Genomic DNA, 27,113 nt, shown 5'->3' with positions numbered 1-27,113 from the left:
TACTGCCTGTTTTTAAAGGCTACCCATATCGGCTGATCGGGATGCATTAACATAACAACTCAGCGGCCTGGAAGCTTTTTTTTTTTTTTTTTACCACCCACAAGCACAACATGCAGTCTACGTTCCATTTCCCTCAGTAGAGATGGGAATAAACTTGTCCCAAAAAAAAAAAAAAAGCCTAAAAAGGAAGAAATAATCCACATGAGCAAATAACCCCACCAGCAGGGTTTAAAGTGGCTGCAATTTAAAGGATGTTTCAAAAGAAAAAATACGTAAGGCGAAACTAGAAGGGAGAAAAATGAAAAGACCTATGTGTGAGTGCTCAGTTCTAGAGTCTAAAAAGAACCACCAAATGTACAGGTAAAGTTATATGTAGTTGGTCAAAGACATAAGTTAATAAGTGCAGTGAAAGAATACAGCCTGTATTATACTCCAGAGCTGCAATCCATAAGGGTACCCACAGACATAGCGGATTTGTTACGGATTTTCCGCAGAATATCTAGTGTTTCCACAGCAAAATCCACACGTTACGTGCGGATTTCACCCCTTCTACATTAAAAAGGGTTAAATCCGTCGCAAGCTCTGATTTCCTTGCAGGAAAATGTTCGGTGGACAAGATTGATTCAATCTTATCCGATTGCCTGAAACGGTCTTCCGCTGCTGACTATCCGCCTGCAAATCCACTACGTGTGCAGGGGGCCTAATTCTGCTGGTTCCTACTGGAATCCGTCAAAAATTTTGTTAACGGAAACGCCCTTCAAAGCCAGTTTCTGTAGGGTTGCCTTCTGGGCAGGTACTGTAGAGTAATTGGATGTAGAAAGAAAACAGTGACAATACAAAACCTATAATAAGAAAATAAAAAAAAGGCGGTTTCTAAGATTTTGGGAAATGTGTGTATCATACCGTATGTAAGATTATGACCGTTTTTGTTTTTTTACAGAAAAGGAAGAATCAGAAGTTTTTTTTTTTGCTTACACAATACTACGTACAATTACAGATGTGGTAGGTGGTATAATCCATGATGAGGATTTTTTATTTTATCTTCTTATTTAAACAACAACATACCTGTCCCATCATTGTCTCCTTATACTGCTTTTTCTGTGTCACTTTGATTGGTGGCAACTTCGTTACGGCAGACACCAGAAAGTTTATTAAGATATCTTCACAATTGGCTAATTGGTCCACCATGTTTTTCAGACTGGCAGGCAAGTAATTGGTGTACAGGTAGTGATAGTATCTGCAAAAATAATACATTACGTTAATATCACAAAATTGCATTCATGTAGAAGAAAACAGACCGTCACTGCTACGTCTCTAGGAGAAACACAAGTTAATATCATAAATTCTAACAATAGTATATATTCTATTTCAGAGTCCAGACAGTCTAAACCAGTCCTGTATTAACCTTAAAGAGTCTCTGTCACCACATTATAAGGGCCCTGTCTCCTATATAAGGAGATCGGCGCTGTAATGTAGGTGACAGTAATGCTTTTTATTTAAAAAAACGATCTTTTTTCAAAACGTTAGGAGCGATTTCCGTTTATGCTAATGAGCTTTCTTAATGCCCAAGTGGGCGTATTTTTACTTTCGACCAAGTGGGCGTTGTACAGAGGAGTGCATGACGCTGACCAATCAGCATCATGCACTCCTCTCCATTCATTTACACTGCACTAGCGATATAGATATATCACTATGTGCAGCCTCGTACACAAACCCTAACATTACTACAGTGTCCTGATAATGAATACACATGAAATCCAGCCTGGACGTCATGTGTACTCAGAATCCTGACACTTCTGACTCTTTCTTTGTGAGATTCCGGCAAGTGAAACCAAATCTCGTTTAGCTCCGAGATCTCGCGAGATTTCGTATCCGTTGCTGGAATCTCACAGAAAAGAGTCAGAAGTGTCAGGATTCTGAGTACACATGACGTCCAGGCTGGATGGTCATGTGTATTCATTATCAGGACACTATAGTAATGTTAGGGCTTGTGTATGTAGCTGCACATAGTGATATAACTATATCGCTAGTGCAGTGTAAATGAATGGAGAGGAGTGCATGATGCTGATTGGTCAGCGTCATGCACTCCTCTGTATAACGCCCACTTGGTCGAAAGTAAAAGTACGCCCACTTGGGCATTAAGAAAGCTCATTAGCATAAACTAAAATCGCTCCTAACGTTGTGAAAAAAGATAATTTTTTTAAATAAAAAGCATTACTGTCACCTACATTACAGCGCCCATCTCCTTATATAGGAGACAGGGCACTTATAATGTGGTACACCAACTGGTCGGCTTTCTGAGAAAAGCCGATCAGAAACCAAGCGGCTCAGCGCTCACACGAGTGCTTCTGCGGCTTTGTTTTAGCGATCGGTGGGGGTGTCAGTGCTCAGACCCCCAGCGATCAACACCTCTGACAAGTCACTATGACATGTCAGAAGTTTGCTGAAAGTTTAGTTACCCTTTAAATCTACTGGGATTATTAAAGGGATTCTTCATCTAAATTTTAATTTAAAAAAATCTGATTAATAGTGCAGAGTGAGATCATTCTGCTGTCAGAACAGTGCCAATAAAGTTTGAGCTGTACAGGTGAATCGTGGCTTAGTCTGGTTGCTATGGATACAGTTCCTTAAAGCTGCAGCCTTTTATTTGTGGATGTCAAGCAGCACATTCCTAGCAACCAGTCTGTTTTAGATTACTAAGGTCTTGGCAGAAATTAAACTATGCATTTCTTTATCTCTTATTGCCATATTATCAAAGTTTTATTAAAAATTCATTTAGGTAGGACCAGATTCCCCCCCTTCTAAATGTCACGATCGATTGGAGTCCCAGCAGTTGAACCCAAACCGGTCTGTCGCCTATGCAGTGGATAGGCGATAAAGGTTTGTGGCTGGAATATAATTTTAAAATGCTACAATTTTGGTTGCCTTTTCCACCACTAGAGGGAGTTTACTGCATACTATATAATGTAGAACGGTATGCAGTGATCGCCCCCTAGTGGTTGTTGCAAGCAGTCAGAATTTTATCCTATTATTATTTCTATGGAAGGGATTTGGATAAAAAAAACAGAGCTCCGACCGAGCACAATTCTGGACCTAAAAAAGGAAATGGTGTTAGAAAAGGGACATTCACTTTAAAGTGATGCTGTGGGTAAAAAATAATTTTATTTATAATGACAAAATTGAATAAGGTTCTTTTTTTATGTCTTACATACTGTACATGTCACCACCTGCCGGCAAGCCACTTACTTGTGGTAAATAGCAGCTCCAGTTAGTACCATGGAGTAGTCATTAGTCCACTTGGATGTGTAACCCCACCGCTCCTTTGTGCTGTCCCAAAAGTGACTACGGGCCGGGTAACCCACAATCCTTTCCGGAAAACTCTGCCAAACTGTAAAGGCAAAATCCACCTGTAAGGGAAAGAGAAATGGTTATTATAATGCTATGACTGACACCAACTTACAACTTGGTATGGATCTACAACTCCCAGTATTCCCTGTACACTGGTGCTTAAGTACCACAGGAGCAAAAAAAAGAAAACAATAAACTATTCTTTATATAATAAAGCTTCTAAATGTATTCAAGACAAAAGCCAGCCGCCATTTGTGGGCCTACTTGAAAGCAACCATGTCACGGATATAATAGAGACACAGGATGATCATTATCTACTCAAATGTCTTTAAACCGGGCATTATCGTAATAACAAAGTAAATGGCTCCATTATAAGCTACATATAAAAGAAAAAAAAATCCTAAAAAATGTAAAAAAAAAAAAATGTAAAAAAAACCCGCTTCTGCTTTTAACCAAACTGCTTGAGATTCTAACCTAAAATTATGCACATTTTAATGTATCCATCAGCCGAAGTTCAGCACACCGTAGCATTAAATTCAGATTTACAGCTCTGCCCTTCTATTGCTTGAATTTTTTTAAATACATAGTTTTTTTTTTTTAGTTTCACCTCCCCGCGATATAAACTTTCACAAGGTTATTTGGTATTTTTACTGGAAGATGACTTTTGGATGTCAAATAACTAAAAGGTATCAACATACAATGCCAGCCAGTAATGTAGCAGAGCTGAATTTGTCAATTAGAAGTGGGTGTCTGCCTACTGGTACACATGGACGTAAGGGGGGAGAGGGGTGTACCTACTCTGTAACAGCAGTTCACACACTGGCAAACCCGGCCTTGTGCATGTATTACATGGTTAGCCTATCTGCACAGGGCACTGACTGGCACTATCGACAGGGGGCATTGATTGTGGCACTATCTACAGGGGGCACTGACTGTGGCACTATCTAGGCTGGTTTTTATGCTATAAGTAGTGGTCAGCACATCTCCACTAGCTTCGCTCCTTATATTATAGCTTGTTCGCCCCCGCAACAATAGCAGCTGAATGCCTAGCCGGCTTCGCATAGCTTTCAATGCAGTAGTTTTACCTGCAGTCCTATGTAAAAACACAGATAATACCTTCCAGTATCCAATAATTAGCTATACCAAATTACAAGATCAGCTCTGCTGCACCTGATAATGTTCTGGTGTACTCACAATTGTCTGAGGCCTGTCAAGCTGGTCTAAGAACTGTTCAGACATAGCATCTTAAAACCCTCAAGTCTCCAGACCCTGGTTACTGCAGTTCTGTAAAGTTGTTAATGAGTCAGTAGTTTAGACGACTTGTCTGGTTTTCTTCGTGCCCTTTTCCTCGCCCTCCCAGCGTACGGCGGGCAATGCAGGAGCAGGCTCCCTGACATCTGCTTATGTGCCCTTCAGGCTGGAAGTGAAGCAGCAGCAGCCCAGCGTGTGAGGACAACCTGATTTTGCGGGTGTAATAGGAACGTGAAAGACTACGAAGTAATGACCTGCTGGAGCAGCTTCATTTACACTGAGCTCCGCTGTCTAATTGAGGTTAATTGTATCACTGCTATTAGCTACATCTATGCATCAGCAGCCTCGGATACTGTAACGGATTCTCTGCTCACTATGGACTTCGTGAACATCCCTTTGTATAACAGGAAGGGCAGATGGAAGGGAGTAAAACATGGCTGCAGGACCACACTACACACTTGTCTGTCATCTGTAACCTTGGAGACACATAGTTCTGCATAGTAGCTGCATACACCAAACGGTAGGAGATTTTTTATTTTAATCGAGGCTATTTGAAAAGCGGTTTCATATTTTATTTTAGATGCATCGGAGTAATAAAAAATGGCTGCAAAAGTGGACATAGGCTTAAGATTTTGGCACTTTGTATATAGGCTAAGGATCACTTAGCCTATATACAAAGAGCTAGAAAATCTGTAATTCTTCTCACAGCGAAGGGTTTGGTACAATAGTATCATGCCATCTAAACACTCCACTGTGCTGTTAATTTGCTACAATGTATCAGTGCAGGTAAAATGGATCAGCCTGGACACCAGACTATTTGCCTAGACTGGAAACAGCCAATACTTTTCACAGCTGAGATTTTGCTTTGGTTGTGTAAGAACTTGAGAATGTTGGGGAACTAAAACACAAACCCAATTAGAAAGTTTTCATTATATAATGATTTGCATAAAATCAGACGACCCCTTAAAGTGTAAGGCTGGGTTCACACGAGCATGTTACGTCCGTAATGCACGGAACGTATTTCGGCCGCAAGTCCCGGACCGAACACACTGCAGGGAGCCGGGCTCCTAGCATCATAGTTATGTACGACGCTAGGAGTCCCTGCCTCGCTGCAGGACAACTGTCCCGTACTGTAATTATGTTTTCAGTACGGGACAGTAGTTCCACGGCGAGGCAGGGACTCCAAGCATCGTACATAACTATGATGCTAGGAGCCCGGCTCCCTGCAGTGTGTTCGGTCCAGGACTTGCGCCCGAAATACGTTCCGTCCATTATGGACGCAATGTGCTCGTGTGAATCCAGCCTTACACCAAAATCAGCTTCACGCGATAAGAAATTTGTTACACGATTGAGGCGCAACATGCCTTATACCTCCACAACGTCATACCTTCAACAAACGTTGAAAACCGGACGGCTCAAAAGACTATTTTCGGCCCACAAACATCTACAATCATAGGTGTGTGGGGGGGTGACCGGTTGACTTTAAGATATACAAAATGGACAAGCTCTGGGGATACAGAACTTAAGAGCTATGCAAATCTATGACAAAGGAAGGAAGCCAAGTGTAAAAAGCACAAGCATAGCGCAAATGGCACAAAATATGACAAAACCAGACAGCCATTTAAACATGGGACAGTGAATTCTGACGGGCCCAGTGCATCCATTTTGGATTAGCATTCCATTAATGTCACAATGGTTAATGTAGAGGTAGGGAGAATATGAGCAGGAGACACGCTTGTCACAGAGATAATCTCGCTCGCCTGGTGAAAACAACAATTACTCACAAAATCCAGTAACTCAGACGCAGCAACGGCAGCCATGTGTACACTATGGGGAACGCACGTCTAACATACTGGATATTAATGTATGAACGCCTGAATCCGGGACTGAACTAAACACGGCACAAGCATTAGAGAGACATGTATAACCCACAGGAGGGGAACATTTTAAAATTTCACAAGGTATAGGAAGGTGGGACACGGTTGAAGAAATAAAGACATAAATGGTACTAGTTAGTCAAAAATGTTGTCTGGTTTTTTCAAATACCCTACAGGGGAATCTAAGTTAATAAAAGGGGGTCCCACATTCAAGACATCTCTAGATTAGTCAGAGTGGAGAGCGGCTACAAAGACTTTCTCCCGATCTGGAGGACCCAGCACCTTTATGTATTATATTAACATAAGGATTTAAATTAAACTGTGTAATGCTGTATTTCTCCTGTGGTGGCGCTGCAGAGAAACCGAACACTTGCTGACAGGTTCAGCCACAGATCACAGCCGATCGTGGGGATACGCTATGATCAGTTTATCTTTAAATAATCCTTTTAACAAAAAGGGATTGTCCACAGCAGATACCACACCTTTAACACAATAGTGCCAGCACACAGTACTCTGTATATGGGATAATTCATGCACCATCAGATACCCTACAACTCTTTGGGAGGTACAGTACCGATCTTGCTTGGTCTTTACTACCTGAATGAAACTGTACAGCTTGCTTCATGTCCGCCAATCGGTGGATGAAGCAAACCGATATGACAACGTCCAAATGCCTCACAGAGCTTTGAGCATTCAGTTGATTAGAAAGAGCTGTATGCACCCCCAAGGTGGATACCATGGCAGGAACGGCTAAGTGGGCACTGTGGATACGGCCTTTTGATGGCACTGTGGTGGGCATTTTATGGCCCTGCCACAGTGACATCACATTATGGACATTATTTGGGCACAGTGACCAGCACTATGGTGGGGATTATATGGGCACAATGGCAGATCCCATAAGAGATCCACAGATATGGTTGTTGTTAATATCTTTTTTATATTTTTGAAAAAGTGACAAGTACAAAAATATCAACGAAAAGCAATTTAGCAAAAAAGCCACCCTGGTGACTTAAAATTAAGTAGGTGGCAGAGTTAATTTCGTTACCCAGTCACCTTGTTATATTTCCATACTGCCTAATGGGATAATTCATTAAAACCGGAGCAATGCAAAGGAATATCTTCTACACTGCTCAGTATTCGGAACCTTTCACAGCTCCGTAATTAACAGAATGGAATCTCGTTTGGCCTACAGGACTCAGCCTCCGCGCTTTTTTCTTCTCCCGGTGTAATTATCCGCTCACATTCTAGGCATATGCAAACATCTTAAGTTCCATGGGAAATGTTTGATTTTGTGTTGGTTATGGATAATCCAATCTTGCACCCGAGATGGGAGATACTGTTCACAAAACATTAATTAGCGAAATAAATGCCTCAGAAGACAGCTTTTCTGGGAATGACGTGATGAGCAGATAATATGAAACGCATTCCTTCCCTCGGTCTCTCTGTGTGGTGACATTATAAAAAAGTGCGATATGCAAATGTAGAACCCAATTAACGCACAAAAAAAAAATATACATGCCCCGACACTAGCGGAAGGTGACAATATTTGTAGCAAAAAGGCTAGAATAGAAAAAACATTGTAGCACAGACTACAGAAGTGTTTCAAGGGTAGATGGGTTAAAACAAAAAAATGTAATATAAAAAGTAAAATAAAAAAAATAGGTAAAACATGACATTTTGGTATATATATCGTTTTCAGAGATTCAGTATCCTATGGCTGTTCTGGAACTGAAATGCTGCCAAAAAGCTCACTGTGCTGCCAGGGCATAAGATGTTTCATATTTTCTAGCAGGAATACAACTTTTTTTTTTTAAATGCATTATTACTATATATATATATATTATTTTTTTTTTTTTTAAATCTACAATACCATCTGTGAATTCCAAAGATAAACCTGCTGATGTACTAAAAACAACTAAAGGAGGTCTCCATATTTTTAAAATTGGTAATTGTCTGTGAGCGCTATATATGATAATTGTATATGGATCTCTCCCTGAAGACATATTTCATGTAGCTATAATCACAATGATAATCTATTTTACAGCACCATTTGTGCAGACAACCTCTCTATCTATAATAAATTGGTTTCTTGTATAAACAATACACTGTAATTATAGAACAAAAAAAAACATCAAAAACCAACACAACCCCCCCAAAAAAAAACAAAACAAAAAACTCCTAAATACCATATTTCCAGTGGGTCTATGGTTCAATTGACAAAAATTTAAAAACTCAACCACCCCTTATTCTCAGAGTCTTCCTTCCCGATGTCCCGGTTTAGAACTCCTCAGGGGAAGGGCAGTGACAACCTCTTTAGGTGCCCAAAAAAATAAAGCTGGTCCCCTTCATCCTTATTGGATCTGTGGGCCTGAATAAAAAACATCCGATCAATAGAATCGAACGACCTTTCATATTCGAGCCGCAACGGCAGCTCCAGCAAACCGCTGATTTTGCCGGTAAGTCTTTTCTGGCCTGACAATTGGACGGCTCTCCGTTCTGGCCCATAGAGGAGGATCAGGACCGTAATGCTTCATCCACTGCATGGTCTATGTGGGTATTTTCTTTCTACAGTTATTACCCACTACTACCTTGTCAATACGTCTATGTCGGCTTTTGACAATTGCCGTAGGTTTCACTACAACATTTTCTATAAGAATAGTTAAAAAAAAGAAATTCCAGGGGAAATTTCTCCTTAAAAAGAAAACCCAAGAACTAAAAAGTTCCATGTTGTTTGTTAAATCAAAAAAAGTTCCTTGTAAATGACATTCATACAATGTTCTCATTTTTGTCAAATCATTTTGAAAGTGTTTTTCTCGCTCGCCTTCGTGTCATGATGTTGTCCTTCACCACCTTATATTGGTAGCTCAGAAAATAAACAACCAGAAAATCAGCTCTGTCCTGTCAATGTGACTCTTAATTATGTCGAACAGGATCAAACGTGCCTGACGGCGCCACTAGCATTACATGCGGTCGAAATATATTATACAGACAGAATTTAATACATGAACACACATTACATATTCTAATGTAGGTTCTAATAATGAAGTATAAAAAAGTACATAAAATAAATACGAACTATTAAAAAAAATAAAAATGAACAGCAAAATTGCGTTTTTTTTTCTTAAAAGGGGCTTTCCGATTTTATATAAAGATCAATGTATAATGAAAAGTTATGCAACTTTCGAATATACTTTCCTTCTCATATCAAAATGGTCTAAAAAGAAAAAATTAGCCTAGTTGCCCAAAGCAACCAGAGCAGTTTTCTGCCATTTAATTAATTGCTACGCAACAAGGCCAGTTTTTCTATTAGACATTTTTGATCAATGGCGCCCAATGTCTTCCAATTTCTCTCAGTTTGTGGTCAGTGGATCAGTACATCCTTGTTTATATGCAGGGGCTAAAAACCGTATAGACCTAATACTTCTTACAGCTGAGAGTTTGTTACACTTGTATTCAGTCTAGGCAATTCTCCTTTTATGACTAGCACATATAACAAAAGTAGCACTTTAGAATAAAGAATCGAAAGGGCCATAGTGCTTCAGAACAGGAGATTACGGTTATTTATATACAGCGATATTTACCTCCGTCGTGGAAAGCACCGTGTCCTCATCAAGGCTGAGTACGGCATCAGTCACTATGTTATCGTAAGGAAGAAAACGACTGCTCATGACCTGCATAGACAAAGAGGAATGGATGAATTCAAAAGCAGTATACAAATAGCAAAGTATAAAAAAAAAGAAGAAACAATAATATTGCTTGCATTACTGCGCTGCAGTATCTCCTCTGCTCTGGTGTGTTTTTGGGACATACAGCATGTAGCTAGAGAAAACCGATCATCAGGGGGTCATAGACATATGTAGAGAGCGGATTTATGGTGCTGGTCAAATGCCACGCACCACTCATCCAATGTAACAAAGAAGCTGCAGTACCGGCCTCCCTAAGAGCAATTCCCTCCCCACACACACACACACACACACACACACGAATACAAGATTGCACCCACCTAAAACTGGTACTTGACATATACAATATAAAGAATTAAAAAAAAAACAACAGCAGCAGCTTCCTGTAAGTTTAGAAATTGGTGGATTTAACAAAGAAAAAAGAAATAAAAAATTTCTACTTAAAGAATACTTTTTTTTTTTTTTTTAATTCACTGTCGCATGCTGCATTATTAAATCTCAACTTTTTAAGGCCTGGATCATAAAATGTAGCTAGGGAAGGTTTTATAGCCGTTTCATTTTGTTGCCTACAGTGAGATAGGTGCCAAAAATGGTAGAGGGACAATAAAAGCATCCGATTATGCCTTCTCCTCACTTTCGGATGTAATCACAATTTGGGAACGTTTGACCACTTTTTCGTATTGACCGTGGCAAAGGAAGAATATTCCAATCTCAGACATTTATGGCATATCCTGTGTTTATATTTCATAAACGTCTAAGGCTATTTTCACATCTGCTTTGTGACATTCCGCTGTTTTGCTCCGTCAGAGGAGCATAACAAAGGAATAACTGAAGCAACGGTTCCAGTGCACAACGGACACCGCCGGTAGCCGACGGAACCCATTGACTTTAATGAGTTACGTTGGCTTTTCGTCGGGGTGTCCGTGATTGTTTCTGGTAGTCCCTGCCGGATCTGCGACGGAGGCCCCTAATGGAGCCTCCAACGCAGATGTGAACAGGGTCTGCTAAGTGCAAGTCCCAGGGTGGGATTTGTACCTATCTGGAGAATAAAGGGGCCACTGTCCACAAGTGTGCTCGGCGGTTTGCATAACTCCCATAGAAGTGAAAGTAAAGAGCCACACAAATGCTCCACCTGGCTGTAACGGCACCTTCACCAGGCAGGACAGGGGTTGGGGGCCTGTTATACAGATAGGTATGGGTCCCAGGGGGGAGAATTTAGTTGTTTCCTTAAAGAAATCAAAAAGTTACAAATAATATGGATTACGCGAAAAGTAATAATTATTATTTGCCTCTAGGCACAAAGACTACTGAGGTGCTTTCCCTGGACCTTCTCACGCCGGCAGTGGGCCCGATAGTCTCTGCTCACCCCACAGCAGCGATTAAGGTATTAAATAACTCGTAGGCCACCGGCTGCTGCTGAACCCAGATGTTAAACCTCAGTGCTGTGCGCAAAAGTTTCAGGATGTATTTATTAACATCTAACCTGACCAGCTATCTGACAGGGTGACAGTCCATCACTCCTCTTCTGCCCTGTAATCAGGACTGACGCGCTCTACTAAAATGGATTTTGAGACATGTCTAGACTGTAGATGTTGTGGACAAATGTATCTGTTGAATCAGGATGAAGGCATATATGTATGTATGTATGTATGTATGTATGTATGTATGTATACAAGATATTATACTGATGGAGGTTTTCATTTGTGGCTAATAGCTTATTAAAGTTTTCTATCAAAAATATAATGACGGAAAAACCTCTCACATATATTGTTCCAATTGGGATACTTGTCAAACGACACCACCACCTCTCCCTATGGCATTTACAACATAACATCTCTAATTTTTCCTATGAAATTGGTCATGGTGTGTGTTTTTGGCAGACAATTGACCTAGGTTTTTACAGTTTGTTAGGAAACTAAAGTACCAAAAGGAGATTGATCCATACAGGGGAGATCGTTTAAACTCCATGACAATGTTGCCTTGGATTAAATTCAAACTCAGTACCCTCCGTGCCTGAGGGTGCAGCTACAGGGGGTGCAAAGGTAGCAGTCGCAGCAAGGCCCCTCTGTCACATAAGTGGACACTAATATTATAAATGGCACATGATAGTTCGGCGGCCCAGTTACAGATTTTGCATTAGGGTCCAGGAGCTTCAAGTTATCTCAAGTTTTTAGCGGTTCAACCCCTTCCCGACATTTGACGTATCCATACGCCAAAGTCGGGGATGGGAAGTATGGAACGGGCTCACGGAGTGAACCCGCTCCATACGATGCCGGTGTCGGCTGTATGTTACAGTCAACACTTCAGAGTAACGAGCGCATCGCTCTCCAGCGCGATCCCGTTAGTTTAACTCATTAAATGCCGTGGTCAATAGCGACCGCAGCATTTAAATAGTTAGAAAGAGGGGGGCGACCCCCTCTAACAGCTCATCGCGCGATGGTTGCTATGGCTGCCTGGGGGCCTAATGAAGGCCCCCAGGTCCACCATCTTTGTGCTCCTAGCAGGGCTTAATGGAAGCCTGTCAGAATCACGATATACTGCAATACATTAGTATTACAGTATATCGTGCAAGCGATCTAACGATCGCTGGTTGATGTCCCCTAGGGAGGCTAATAAAAAAAAAAGTAAAAATGAGTAAAATAAAGGTGTTTTTTTAATGAACATTTTCAAAAAAAAAAAAAAAAACCCTTTTCCCCCTAGAGCATAATAAAAAAATAAACATAATTGGTATCACCGCATCCGTAAAAGTCTGAACTATTACAATATATCTTTATTTAACCCGCACAGTGGACGCCGTAAAAAAAAAAAATTGGAAACGCCAGAATCTCTATTTTTTGGTCACCTAAACTCCCACAAAAAAATTAAATAAAAAGTGAACAAAACGTCGCATGTACCCCAAAATGGTATCATTAAAAACTACAGCTTATCCCGCAAAAAACAAGCCCTCATACCACTTAATCGATGGGAAAATAAAAAAGTTACGGCTCTCGGAATTTGACGACACAAAATAAATTTTATTTTTTACACTTAGGTTTTTACTTGTAAAAGTAGCAAAATATAGAAAAAAACTACATATATTTGGTATCGGCGTCATCGTATTGACCCAGAGAATAAAGTCAACATGTCGTTTTAATTGAACAGTGAATTCCGTAAAAACGACGCGCAAAAAACAATGGAGGAATCGCTGTTTTTTTCATTTTCTACCCAACAAATATTTTTTTCACGTTTCCTAGTACATTATATGGCACAATAAATGGTGCTACGAAAAACTACAACTCGTCCCACAAAAGTCAAGCCCTCATAGGACTATATAGACGGAAAAATAAAAAAAGTTATGGCTTTTGGAAAGTAGGGAGGAAAAAACGAAAACGAAAATCTGAAAAAGGGCTGCGGCGGGAAGGGGTTAAGGACATTTTTGTACACGTGTATCCCGACAGTCTTGACCTAGTGGCCCAAAAATGTGCCAAAATGGGCATAAACCCATCAGGTCCTGGAAAATAGGAACATCCGTCCAGAACATCTCCATAATTTTCATATGGGTAAAAACGTGATTGTTCGATTAAGAAACATGATGTAAACACATAAATATTATTTCTTGAGAGACACATCATAAATGTGAGTAATGTTTTAATGAAAAGGAAGACGTGATGGATTTGAACTTCCACCCGAGACAAAACACGAAAAAGGAGGATTGAATCTCTTGAGCACAACAAAGTCCTAAAATCTGAATATTAATAGGAAGTTTGACGACTGACCATCAGCTGTCGACAATTTTTTCACCCACCAAAACGCCTCTGTGTGCTTGATGATGCCTGGCACAGAGCAGAGGCTTCATTAGAAGGAAGAAGAACAACACTACCCCATGCCTGGGTGCACACAAGAGACTTGTTTGTGGGGGAAAAAAACCAGCATCAAGGTCATCAAGCTTACAGAAGGTAAAGAAGCGTAGTTTTTAGGAATTTTAAAAGGATCATCGTGCTTGCATAGCTTAAAAATAAATATCCAAGTGGGCTCAGCGTACCAGAAACCCTCCTGATGCAGTTTACATGACCACTGGCGCAGGCAGAAACCATTAGATGCCAATTTAACAGGGATTGTGTTCTGTTTTTCATTCTGGCCACACAGTTTCTTACAAAAAGTAGTTTACTTGTAACAGGCAGACACCAATGCAGAAAATATGCAACCTCCAACCCATATTCCAGGGGTGGGACAAACTTTCTTGGTACCCATGGCAAGGGTTTTAGACTGCCCCCCCCCCCCCCTTCCTCGAGTCCTAAAGTTATGCATGATGGATGTTGGATGGACAATCATTCGTTTAATTCCCTCCTGTAACCCCAATAAATCGCTACCATTCTTATTTATAGTGCATACTCCATCCCATCCCCTCCGCGCAGGTCCCAATGCAGTGCCAGATGCCCACTTTACCTTATATCTGTACAGAAGCTTCTGGGTGCATGGGAAAACTTGTAACATCTACCATTTTTAATACTTGTGTCGCCTTATGTGGCAGAGGCCCCTTAGGCTTCAGAGTCAGAGTGCAACTGCACCCCCGCTAGCTATGCTCCTATATCTGTAGTATGGTCTGCTGCCTACCGCAGCCCCACTCCCATCCTTACCTATCTTATTGTATTCAATAATTAATTTTGCACCCCTCAAAGGCGTCCTTGGCAGCCACCTACTCTGCCTTCCGCTCGTCCTGTCTCTGCAGTATTCACAACAGTAGTTTTGGACAGGAAAGAGGTGGTAATCAAAGGTAACGGGATTGTCCCGTTTGGATAAAAAAAAAAAATTGTTTGAGGGTCTCATAAAACCAGTTGTTTTATGTTTTAGGGGAACATGCTGCTTGGAGCCCCCATAACAGCAGACATTTAGGATGGTACCACTGTGTCAGGGCCTCCATTAAAATAAATCATTTGTCCAGTGTGGGTCAAGAACTCTATGAGCTCCACATCTAGTTTGGAGCCTCTAGGCAAAATATATTTGGGAACTGCTTAAAAAACAATTCTCCATTTTGTTATTAACGGAATCATTCTTGCTGACTAACTCTACGATTGGCATCTCAGCGTTTTCAGAAGACTTATCAAGCGGCTACAGACGTCAAGTGATCTGCAAGAATCGGAACGGCTTAAAAAAGTTGTTCCATCCAGACAACCCCTTTTCTAAACTGGGACTTGCTGGTGTTCTGCCAATATCGCTGGGAAAAGCGGTCAATGTAAGGGAAATGTAGTTTCATACGGCACCCATACAAATGGGTCTCCGTGTAATACATGGACGTGCCAAGTCCTCCCAATCATAGGCCACTCTTTGCAGAAGCGCATCTCACTGGCTAATACAGGCGGGTTACAAGCGAAGGACCCCCAACACTGATCCTGAGCATTGTAAGAACTGTAAAAAAATTGATGTTTCCAATTTAGACCACCAAAGCGCAAATTACACCTTTTGACAACTTTTCAAAAAGATGAAAACTTGAGCCTTAAAGATACTTACTTTGTGAAATGTTTTGGAAATGTTCTTTAAATATAATGCAGTTTACAGAATGGAAAATATTTTGGGGCATATGATGCATCAACTTAAAGGGGTTGTCATATCACAGGGCTAAAGAGCTGATTTTGCTAGGTGAAGTTGCCATTAGCTGTTCAATTCTCCTGCAGCGACCACTACAGGACAAATGTAGTATTACATGGCGGCCTTTAAAGAGAACCTTTCACCTCCCCATACACGTGCAGCATGTAATGGGCAGGGCTGCACAAACCCTGGGGCACTTTACATTTCTTTTCTGCCCTCCTCCGTTATTTAGATATCGGTGCCGTTGAACGGTCAATGGAGCGTATACTGGCAAGAGGGCCACTGCTTGTTAACGGCTCTGACTTGGGACCTAATAGGGCATATGGAAGTTTTGCTGATAGGATTAAACCCTAATTATTTAAAAGGGGTTTTCCTATCACTAGGACTACAGTAAACGGAACCCTACGAAAACTGTCCCCTATTGTAAATCATAGGATGGTCTTCCATTTGAATACCAGGTAAATTGCAATAGATCCAGGATCATTTCAATGAAAAGAAATAAAATAAAAAAATGGTTGAGAGCAGAGATAAAACAGGTTCATATATCTGGGTCCTCATTTTTAATAAAGTCCTGGCTTGCGTTCAGTGGATAAAACGGCTGAGCAGCAGAATCGTCTCACCTTGCTCTCCCCTTCAATAACTATGACAGGCACAGCAGTGGCAGGCCAGCGGTGTTTGGCAGGGAGCGGCTTGTCACAATTCCACAAGACTATGATCTGGAAAAATATAATAAACAGATACATAAATATTCCAGCAGTCAGCTTCTCTCTACGGAATATTTCCCAAATGAAAGCATCTCTGGAAAAATGTCAAAAAAAGAAAAAATGGAATTATTTTGCTTAGAGGTTTATGAAAGGAAAAGCAAGCACAAATGTAATGAAAAAGCATATTTACAGTATATAAACACTGAGGCAGCGATCACACATTGTTTTTTTTTTTAAAGGAAAAGAGTTAACAAGTTCCAGAGATTAGATGATACAGCTTTTATTTCAGGCTAGGGCGACAGTGTCGCGCATCCAAAGAATGCGGCGTCGCGCTGCGTACATCACAGTAATGTAAGTGCACGCGGACGCGCTGCCACCTGCCGCAAATTGATAGTTGCAAGAAATCCAAAAAGTTTTAATTTCTTGTGACGGCCGCGAGATCTTGCAGATTGCAACGCGGCCACATTCACTTACGTTACTGCGATGGATGCAGGGCGAAACAGTGATCTTTGGACTCGCTACCATGGTTGCGGTCAAAGTCGCCGTGTAGCCCTAGCCTCACTTTCCCTCCCCACTCTATAAGCAAGTGGACCTCTTTTAAAGTGAATGTTCAACTCTTAACATCATTTCGATTTCAGAACCAAACCTCTGTGTCGACTATTTACATCGCTCCAAATGCACTGCATACAAATAGTTAAATGATAATATTCAGTCGGCCTCCGGCTACCACTACTGCCTCCAGCTACTGTATACTGCCATACATTGAACTTGATAATAAAACAGTATGTAGTAAGCTCCTAGGCACTCTCTAGTGGCCAATTCAGCCAGCCAGAATTGTATCATTTAAAGCGGCCCAGGCCCTGCACCTTTCAGCCCCAGGGGCCCGTACCCTGCACTGATCAGCTGTGCCGGCTGCCTCCAGAAGCTATGCAGGGTCAGTGCCGGTAGCGGAAGGCTACGACCACTGTATAGCAGCCATGCGGCAGTACTGCAGCTCTACTCCTATTCAAGTGAGCTCGGCCGCTATACAGTGCTTGGAGCCTTTTGCTTCCGGCACCAACCCTGCATCGTTTCTGGCGCCCATAGATCATATACTGATGACTTATCCTGTGTATAGGTCATCAGTATAAAAAACAGCCCCCAAACTGGAAAAGCCCTTTAACTCTGTCTATAAAAAGTACTCGAAATGCTTTATAAAAAATAAAAAAAATGGAGCTCCCTACTGTAAAGATATCTTACGAAGTTAAATTGGCACAGAATAACTTCTCAGCTTGATAACTGCTCCCAAGTAAATGTATCAACTTCATACATACTGATGAATATATTTTTTTTAACAAAAAATTGATCTTTTTTTAAAGGCTATGTACACCATTGAAATTGTTTTATATAAAAAAAAAAAACAAAAAAAAAAAACGTATCTGTGTGTTTGTTGAAACTTTTAAAATCCTTTTTATTCAAAATTATTTTTTACTTTTTGAGATACAGCTGCCTTCTATACTGTATACAGAACAGCTGTATCTAGCACTGAAACCTGTATCCTTCAGGTCAACAGTACTGACGGGTTCAGTGTCAGTGGGTCCTGTGTGTCTATGACACGCAAGATCCAGCTGTTACCAATCACATTTAAGTTCATAATTTAGATGTGAACGATAAGAGGAGGATCCGTCAGTACCGCTGATCTGAGGGATTCAGGTCTCAGCGCTAGATACAGCTGCCCTGTATACAGAATACAAAGCAGCTATATCTCAAAAAATAAAAACAATTTTGAATAAAAAGTATTTCAAAAGTTGCACAACACACTGATAGACATTTTTATTTTAAAAAAAACAACAATTTCAAAGGTGTACATAGCCTTTAAGATAAATAACATATTAGGATGAAAAATAAAAAAAAAAGACACCTTGAAACACTATTAATCATAATTTACAGAAGAATATGTAGATATGGTACCTGATGACAGTACTGAGACTTTGCTACAGCAACCAGCAGCTTCAGGATTGGCTGGGACTGGGAGACCAGCGGCGTCACAGCATGGATGACTGCGGTAAACTTAGTTGGGGATTTCACACCTGAAAAAAGGCCATGAGCAAGTCAGAAAAGTCTTAACATCTAATGATTGAGAGGGACTGCAGGATATAAAAGTTGCAGCCCTGCTACTACCATGACCCCTTCCCCCTTCTTCCCTCATCCCCATGACACAAATTCCATTAAAAACATATATATATATCAAAGACAATTGGGAGAACGAGAAGTTCTGGTGGCATCAATATGAATTCAATAAAACCTGCCGATCCTTCTTTTCCCTGACATCTGCCAACGAGGGATAGTTGGGACGCCCCGAATACATGAGATGGCCAGACGGGTACGGCTGATGCTCATATAACGTGTAAGGGCACCTTTAGTGGTAGGCGATCGTTATTTCAAAGCAGTTTGTTCAGAAATATCGGATATTTATCCAACCTTTTTACCCGTAAAAGATCTCAATCTATCATGGTAAATAAAAGCCTATAAAACATTGCGGATCTACACAATATTTTGTGTGGTTATTTATTTGCTATACACTTCTTGAACATCACAATGGAGCTACTGATATTACAGATACTGTAAGTTTTCAATAAACATATTTTCTTTTTGTAGTCTATACATTTAACCCAACTCAGGGTGTCGCTAAGCATTCTCTATGTAATCTGCACAAATAGCCGTTTGCTGAATTGACGGCTAGAGGCAGGGATATATTCCGTTAGAGACGCCATCATCATCAGGTCATGAAGAAGAAAGCACTTACCTAGATTAGAGTAGTAGTAGGGAAAATCGCCCAGATATGATGAATACTGGGGCAGCACAAAGAGTCCTCCAGGATGCTTGTTCCATATTAAACTGTTGCGTGATATGTGCTTGAAAATTCTGTCCTGAATTATCTGGAAAGAGAAGGAAAAATTAAAGGGATTAAAAAAGTAGAAAAATAAAAAGTGAAGGAAACACTTCGTTCAAGCTATTTTGCCTTGAGCGTCCTCTTCAATCAGCAGTTAGATAAGTATTGCAATCAAGGCATCTTGTTGGCGAGAGCGGCCACGGACATTGCTACAGAACCATTTTGACAAGCTGAATAGGTAAAAACAAACGGCTAAATAACCGGAGAGACTAAATGTTCTGTTGTAACTATGGATAACTGGACACCGGATCCAGCATTATTCCTAAAAAGCATTTCCCTCACAAAAAGAACAATCCATAGTAGGAATAAGTGAATTGATTTGCTGGTTCTGATGGTCCATAGAATACAAAAAGAAAATAGATTCTCTTATTTTACGCAAAAATTAACCAAAAGTGAATCTCACCAATATATAATAATTGACAAATTAGCAAATGACTAATCTATATTGAAGTCCCTAAAGCAACTGTACAGTCCCCTGACTCAACAGCCGTTCTGCGCCAACCGTGCTAAATTAAAGAATGGTATTAGAAAAAATATATATATCTTGTCGTCATCTATGCTCCGTTCCCACACGGGTTCTCACGAGTTCTCTTCCAGAAAACTGTATTCAGAAGGGCAGGCTCTGGTGAGTGACGTCACTAACGGTGACTGCCTGCTGGTTTCAGTTAGGCGGTGCTGACGTCTATTATTGGCATCAGCACGCTCAGACTACTTCTTCCCCTCATATTGCCTATGGAGGGAAGCGTCGACATCACCGCTGCCTTGTTGAGAAGATTTATTACTGAATAAAATCTATAGCAAAAAGTATTGGACAGGTCTTAAAATGCGGACTCATTTCCGATCATTATTGGGTAATAGGAACCTAATTTAAGGGGGCAAAAATTTGCTGAATGTCAAAATATACATACTGGACTTTGGACACTCCCCAAATTGTGAGGTCTAAGGCTCTGTTCACATTATCGTCATGGCTTATAATCTTAACAGGGCCATGACTGGTCTAACGGATCGGCTGAAGACTACACTATTATTACCATCTTAAAGGGGTTGTTTGGGCACAGACTACTGATGACCTATCCACAGGTCAGGTCATCAGTATATGACCGGTGGGGGTCCAACGCCCGCACCAATCAGCCGTTCCAGCTGCCTCCGGGCACCAGACGTTATGCACTGTATGAAGTGCTCAGAGCCAGAAGCAGATGGCTACGTACACTGCATAGCTGCCATGCTACGGAACTGCAACTCTGCTCCTATTCACTTGAAAATATCTGCTTTCCGGCATAGATGTCTGGTGTCCCAGAGGCAGCCAAAGCAGCTGATCGTTGCAGGGTCTGGGTGTTGGACCCCCACCGATCATATACTGATGACCTATCATGTGGATGTGTCATCAATAGTCCGTTTCTGGACAACCCCTTTATGGCCAGGATCACACGTGTAGTTGTAATGAAGTTTAAGAGTCAGTTTTTTGGAAGTGGATCCAAAAGTAGTGGTATAAAGAAAAGAGTGAAGTATCTTTTTTCCTTTTGTGTCCACGTCTGTGTTTGGCTGAATATACTGAGCCATAAAAGAATGTGTGTGTGACCCTGGCTTGTACAACGGAGCGGGGAGACCAAAGAAAAAAAAAAAAACGAAAAAGGTAATGTGTAACACAACCAAATGCTAAAAATTGTCCAAAAAGTTAAAATTTAGTGAAATGAGATTTAAAAATACTTTGTGTAAGCCATAAAAATTTTTTATTTATATATATATATATATATATATATATATATATATATATATATATATATATATATATATATATATATAATAAAAAAATATTAAAAGTTATGAATACTAATAAAGATAAATAAAGATAACGTTCCACATGAAATTTAATGTATGTGCAGGCTGTGTTTAGTCAATAGTGCAATCGAATTGGTTTATCCATCTCCGAGATCAATGTGGTGGTGCTCCGAGACCAATTGCAACGGTATTTAAAGTAGCTCTTGAAATATCTGTATTATATGCAAAAAGTTACGCTTCCACTGCACAGCCAGTGATGTCGTAAATCATTTACAGTACATTAATACGTCATTAACTTGATAGAGAGTCGCACAGTGCAGCCTGTGTATGCAGAACACATTAAAATAAGCCGCATTAATACTGGAGGTTTTCAACTACAGATTTATGGCTTTAAATAATAACAGTGCAATGTAGGGTCTTGTGTTATTTCATTCTCCGAGAATCCCCCAATGCAGTAATTACAGTGGTAACATTTTAACCTACGTGGCTCGGGCCTTCGTTACGAGCGGGGCCAAGTATTAAATACTGCGCAGAAAACCAATTTGTACAAATAATTAGTTTGCCTGGTATCTGGGTGCAGAGTTCATGACTCGATGGCAAAATTAACATGGCATGCCATCTGCGGTCAGCCGTCCTTGGCTCTTGTATCGGTCTCGCTCACCGACGAACACATCTGAAGGCCAAAAGCTCAAACTGAAAAATTCAATTTTCATTGATTGGCTGGGTGAAAAGGTAAATGGTGTGAGTCTATGAGCAAATGGAGCGAGGGGGAAAAATACGGAAAACAGAGATATGTATCATGTAGAGCAGATCGTGCCCGAGCTGTGACCTTTGTGTGTGGCTCTCCGGGTGACCTCTCCGTTTATCTTCTAGTAATGGAGTGTGAATGATTTATTTGCATGGTCTTAGGCAATGGGAACAACTCTAAGTCATCTCCCTATTACTGCATTGTCCTTGCAGTAAATGAATACCAACACCTGTAATTACCGTATATATATCTATCAGCTAGAACATGCACTGTGGATGCACAATGGGCTATTTTTCACGGGCTATAGGTATCGCAATATTTTTTTTTTTTATATGGGCACCCATGAAGGGCCGTAGTTATAACGGAGTCACAAAGTGTCCTGTTATAATAGTACCCCCTATATTTGTGGTAAGGTAAGCCTTATACGGGGTACACCATGTAGAGATACTTCGGTTATGTCAACGGCTCCCTCTAAAGTAGAAGCCTCGGTGCACCACAAGCAAAATTCATCCATATTCTGTATGGCTTTAAAACGTTGTCCGTTCTTTCCAGAGGGAGCAGAACGTTAAGGAGCACGTTTTACATCACCAAGCACCTTCTGCAGCCTACCTATTGGCTGTCCCACTCTCAGGCACCCTTTCCCCAGGGCCACCTATAGGTAGAGGCCTACTGTGCTTATAGACAAATCTGGCCCTAGCTCTCTGATGGTATTCACCATTACACAATAGCACCCCCCCCCCCAAACCATGACCGGCAGGACTAAATAAATAACTATGTGTGTGTGTTCCCTATCTCTGCAACCTTTAAATTACGGGAACCAGCGGCATAACTATAGTGGTGCAGAAGTTGCAGTCCCAACCAGACTCCTGAGGAGGGCCAAAAGGTCCCTTTGCCCATTAGGAAAAGACCTGTACTACAAGTTACACATGATAGATGAAAGGCCGTTACATGTTTTAATTTCGGTCAAGGACAAGGCCAAACAGCAAATAAACACCTACTGACTAAAGGAGTCCATAAGACCGCTCTGTAGAGCTTTATGGAGCCTCTGAATACACTGTGGAATATCTGCGGGACACATTTATTTTCTGAGAAACTTTAGGACTGATTTATACCTGCCAGTCAAGGCCAGAAATCCCAGAGGTTGTGCAATCCTGAAAGTGTTGTTTATAGTCAATAAAGCGGGTTTTCACATTCGTCTATGAAATAGTTTTACTTGCACTGCAGAGATTGAAGTCTCGTACACAGAGGTTCAGTATTTGTCAAAGCACCATTGGAATTCTTACAGGTTAAGAAAACTTTACTTACATATTTTTTTTCTATTGTTTTACATCAAAGAAAAAAAAAAAAATCTAAGGGGTCTTCAACATTTTTAATAAAAGTTCATTTAAAAAAATGTTGTCGTTTTTCTGATACAGCTTCTATGTATCCTCTATGCATAGAAGCTGTATTGTTAACTGTGAGCCGATTCCGTCAGTCCAGCTGAACTGACGGCTCGGCTGAGAGCGGGTCCTGTGCGTCTACTAACACACAGGAGCACCATAAGTAGATGAACTTAGATGTGATCAATATTATCGTGATCCTGTGTGTTGAATACACATAGGACCCACGCTCAGCCTGAGCCGTCAGTTCAACTGATCTGTGATTTTAATAAAAGTCAATAAAAAAAAATCAAAAACCACCTCAAACATGGACAAAAGAAAAAAAAAAAAAAAAGCTTGCAAAAAGTGTAGCCTTTAAATTTGGGTAAATCATACTTTATTCAAAAATGAACAAAAATAAATGTCTAATTTGTAAGAAACCCCCATATGTTGTATACAGGTCTAATATCCTAATAATCATAAAAATTCAGATGTGACTACAGTCAAAAGAGTTTAGGAAGGTGAAAAATGGGGGGCTGTTTGGTGAGGTCTTCGCTCTGTATTACGGCTTGACAGAACCACAACAAAACCCATTAAATAAAAAAAATGGGGTCGGTCAAGCGCAGTTCTGGCACAGGGTGTGAACAGTGCCTAAAGCTTTCCTACAGGGATAAACAGAGCCTAAAGTAAAGGCTATTTTACACGGGCCAACGATGGGGCAAAACAGCATTCATATGAACGCTTGCTCCTGATCGTTGCCCTGTGTAAGCAACGATCAGCCGATGAACAAGCGTTTGCTGACCGTATCGTTTATGCAGCACAGAATATTATCGTTGTCGGCAGCACATGTCCCTGTGTAAACGACATGATGCAAATGCATGGGGAACAAGCGATTGTAGTAACTATTGCTCGTCACCATACATTGCTCCTTGTGAAATATATATATCTGCTATGACAACCTTTTCCCCTAATAAGAATCCTTCGACAGATAGAACCAGATATACGCTATACATTTACATTATATAAACTTGGATTTGTGTAAACACACGTAGACTGAAGGAATACTTTTTGACAAATGCAGTAAATTAAACGGGGGAAAAAAAAAGTCGAACATGTCTGCATCACTTTTCTGTTAGGGCCTGTTCACATCACCGTTCATTTCCGTTCCGGGGTTCCGTCGGAGGTTTCCGTCGGGTGAACCTCGCAACGGAAAGTGAAACTGACAGCACAGCTTCCGTTTCAGTCACCATTGATCTCATTGGTGACGGAAACATCGCTAATGGTTTCCGTTCGTCACCATTCCGGCTGGTTTCCGGTTTTCCGACGGAATCAATAGCGGAGTCGACTACGCTATTGATTCCATCGGAAAACCGGAAACCAGCCGGAATGGTGACGAAGGGAAACCATTAGCGATGTTTCCGTCACCATTGAGATCAATGGTGACTGAAACGGAAGCTGTGCTGTCAGTTTCACTTTCCGTTGCGGGGTTCACCCGACGGAACCCTCCGACGGAACCCTGGAACGGAAAGCGAACGGTGATGTGAACAGGCCCTTAAATTCACTAACACCTTGGCAATTATAATTTTTTTTTCTTACCTTATTTTATATATACACACACACACATATATATATATATATATATATATATATATATATATATACATACACAAATTTATTTTTTTATTTATTTTTTATTAGCATTATATTTTTTTACATTTTTATTTTGTGTAAAGAGGTAATATAATACTAGAAACCAAAATCAATAACATAAAAAGAACCATTGAGTAATAATAGACGAAAGGAAAGGTCAGTGACCAGAATTGGTTCTCGGTTGCTCACCTCTAGTGTAGTCAATACAATCTTCTCCACTGAGGAAAAATAAGCTTCCCACAAAAACTGCGTCTGCTGTCTAAGTGCGAGGATCCTATCGTGATGGATAGACCTGATTGTAGAAGGAATCTGTAAGACAAGGACAGAACAATCAGCTCCTCCAGCAAACACTGAAACCCGATCAAATTAATACACTGCAGGGAATATGACGCCGGGTCTCTCAAGTGCTAAGAGCAGGCGAAACAGAAGAGGGCGAAAAAAGAAAACGTGTGCGTTACAAGTAAATTGCGCCTGAATAGAAAACTTTATTGAACCAAAGCAATCTGTCAGCAAGGGTCACCTCCAACATGGAAACGCTCTGTACCCTGTTGTTGAATAATTTTCCTTGCCACAATGAAAAATGAAAAGCGCGTTTCTCCTTGGACGGACTAAATAAAGGTTACACGGGTCATGACAGAAACACAGATTATACAGTTGCCAGATATTTCTTTTACAGGCGCTGTGAGGCTTTATACCGGGCTCTTAGTGGACATATTGTGGGGACGGCCATTTTGTGAGTAAAAAATAAACAAACAGTATATATCAGGACTACGAGGAAATCAATGTCTATTGCGTAGCAGAGCTGAACTCATGATAAAGTTGACCATACATTGATTGCTGTAACCCCCACCTTCCTCATAAACATACAGCAGATATCGAGGGACGGCCAAGCTGCCCCCGCGATGAATAGATTATCAGACGAGCCCACAAACAATTGTATAATGTATATGGTCAGGCTGAGCCGTGTCCTTTAAAGGGAGAGGCCATCTTTGCAGTGACACGAAGGTCACTTAATAAAGAGTAGCGGACTCTTCTATTACATCAAAATTCCCAAATACGGTATATGGCTCGAGCCGCCGTCTGCCTTCGCTTTAACACACTGAAATAAGATTATGCAGTAGAAGAGGTCATCATGCGTTTTGCCAAATGACACACTTCGCTCTGCTACACCAGTTTATATACAGCTTAACCGCAGTCACACAGTTTCCAAAGGCTACTGTATAGTAGGACTGTGCGTTATCTTTACTGGCGCCAATACCTGGGGAGATGAGAGGACAGACATGTTCCAATAATGTGGCTTCCAAGTCACGGTTTGGTTGGCATTCGGAGGGTAAAAATGAAGCAATTCACCGAGTGCCAGTTCTTCCAATGTACTTGCACAATTTGACAGCTAATACACGTGCCAATTTTTAGGTTTCGACTACAACATGGTAGTCACTAATATCTACCGAGGAATAAATATATTGCAATGGCAGCCATATTTTTTTTATTTATTTTATGACCGTTGCCATGGAAATAGAGCATGTTTGTCTCCCGTCTTTGGACCTGGGTTTTTAGAAGATTTTAGAACAGGAAATGAAACCCCTTCATTACGTTGGACACCTTTTTTAAATATAAGTCTTGTTGCTACACAAATCTCCGGGGACATAAAAATAACGCACGGTCCACTTCACCATATTGGAAATGACAAAATAACAACAAAACATAAGTGGAAACAGTGACTATGTAAACACGCGAGCTGTCCGTTCTAATCATACCAGGTGATGAATAAATCTGCGCGTTACAAATATTACACAGATAGCGGGAAACAGCTGTTCATTAACTAAATACCGGGCAGCCATCCTAATGTGGCATACATTTAAAGGCTACTTAAACCCAATTTAATACTTAGCAACCAAAACCCACCCCGGGCCTAGTCTGTTCAAAATGCTCTGCCAAAAATACCGTAAAATAAATGATTGTTCAACTGTTCCGTGCAAATCCGAATCCCAAACAGTAAAAATGTTAACAAGGATCTATGGGCTACAATACTAGCTGTAGAAATAAGCCAAAGTAGCAAATAAAAAACATCCGATCCTGGCCTAGTGCACCCCGGTAATCTACACAGATCCGTCTTCTTCTATACACCAGTGTCTGGATCTAGGGGGACAGACCAGATTCCATGCACAGTCCCATTGGTCAGGGATGTCACACAGCTGTCCCGACACAGACCGTTACT

The 27,113-nt window shown here is 40.8% G+C and overlaps 1 protein-coding gene across 1 annotated transcript in view; it reads right to left on the bottom strand.

The window, feature by feature from the left end:
* The window catches only part of EXT1 (exostosin glycosyltransferase 1), a 246,570-nt gene that overhangs the window by 3,233 nt on the left and 216,224 nt on the right, over positions 1-27,113 (bottom strand). Inside the window, exons 4-10 of the mRNA XM_075825800.1 lie at positions 25,085-25,204; positions 19,214-19,346; positions 18,379-18,497; positions 16,345-16,440; positions 10,058-10,147; positions 3,247-3,407; positions 1,066-1,237 (exon numbers count right to left, since the gene is read on the bottom strand). Of these exons, the coding sequence (XP_075681915.1) occupies positions 1,066-1,237; positions 3,247-3,407; positions 10,058-10,147; positions 16,345-16,440; positions 18,379-18,497; positions 19,214-19,346; positions 25,085-25,204 (891 nt within the window). The remainder of the gene's footprint in view (positions 1-1,065; positions 1,238-3,246; positions 3,408-10,057; positions 10,148-16,344; positions 16,441-18,378; positions 18,498-19,213; positions 19,347-25,084; positions 25,205-27,113) is intronic.

Source organism: Rhinoderma darwinii, chromosome 5 (genome assembly GCF_050947455.1).
Source record: "Rhinoderma darwinii isolate aRhiDar2 chromosome 5, aRhiDar2.hap1, whole genome shotgun sequence".
NCBI classification, from domain to species: domain Eukaryota; kingdom Metazoa; phylum Chordata; class Amphibia; order Anura; family Rhinodermatidae; genus Rhinoderma; species Rhinoderma darwinii.
Note: the sequence above shows the minus strand (reverse complement) of the source record. Positions and strands in the feature narration are given on the sequence as shown.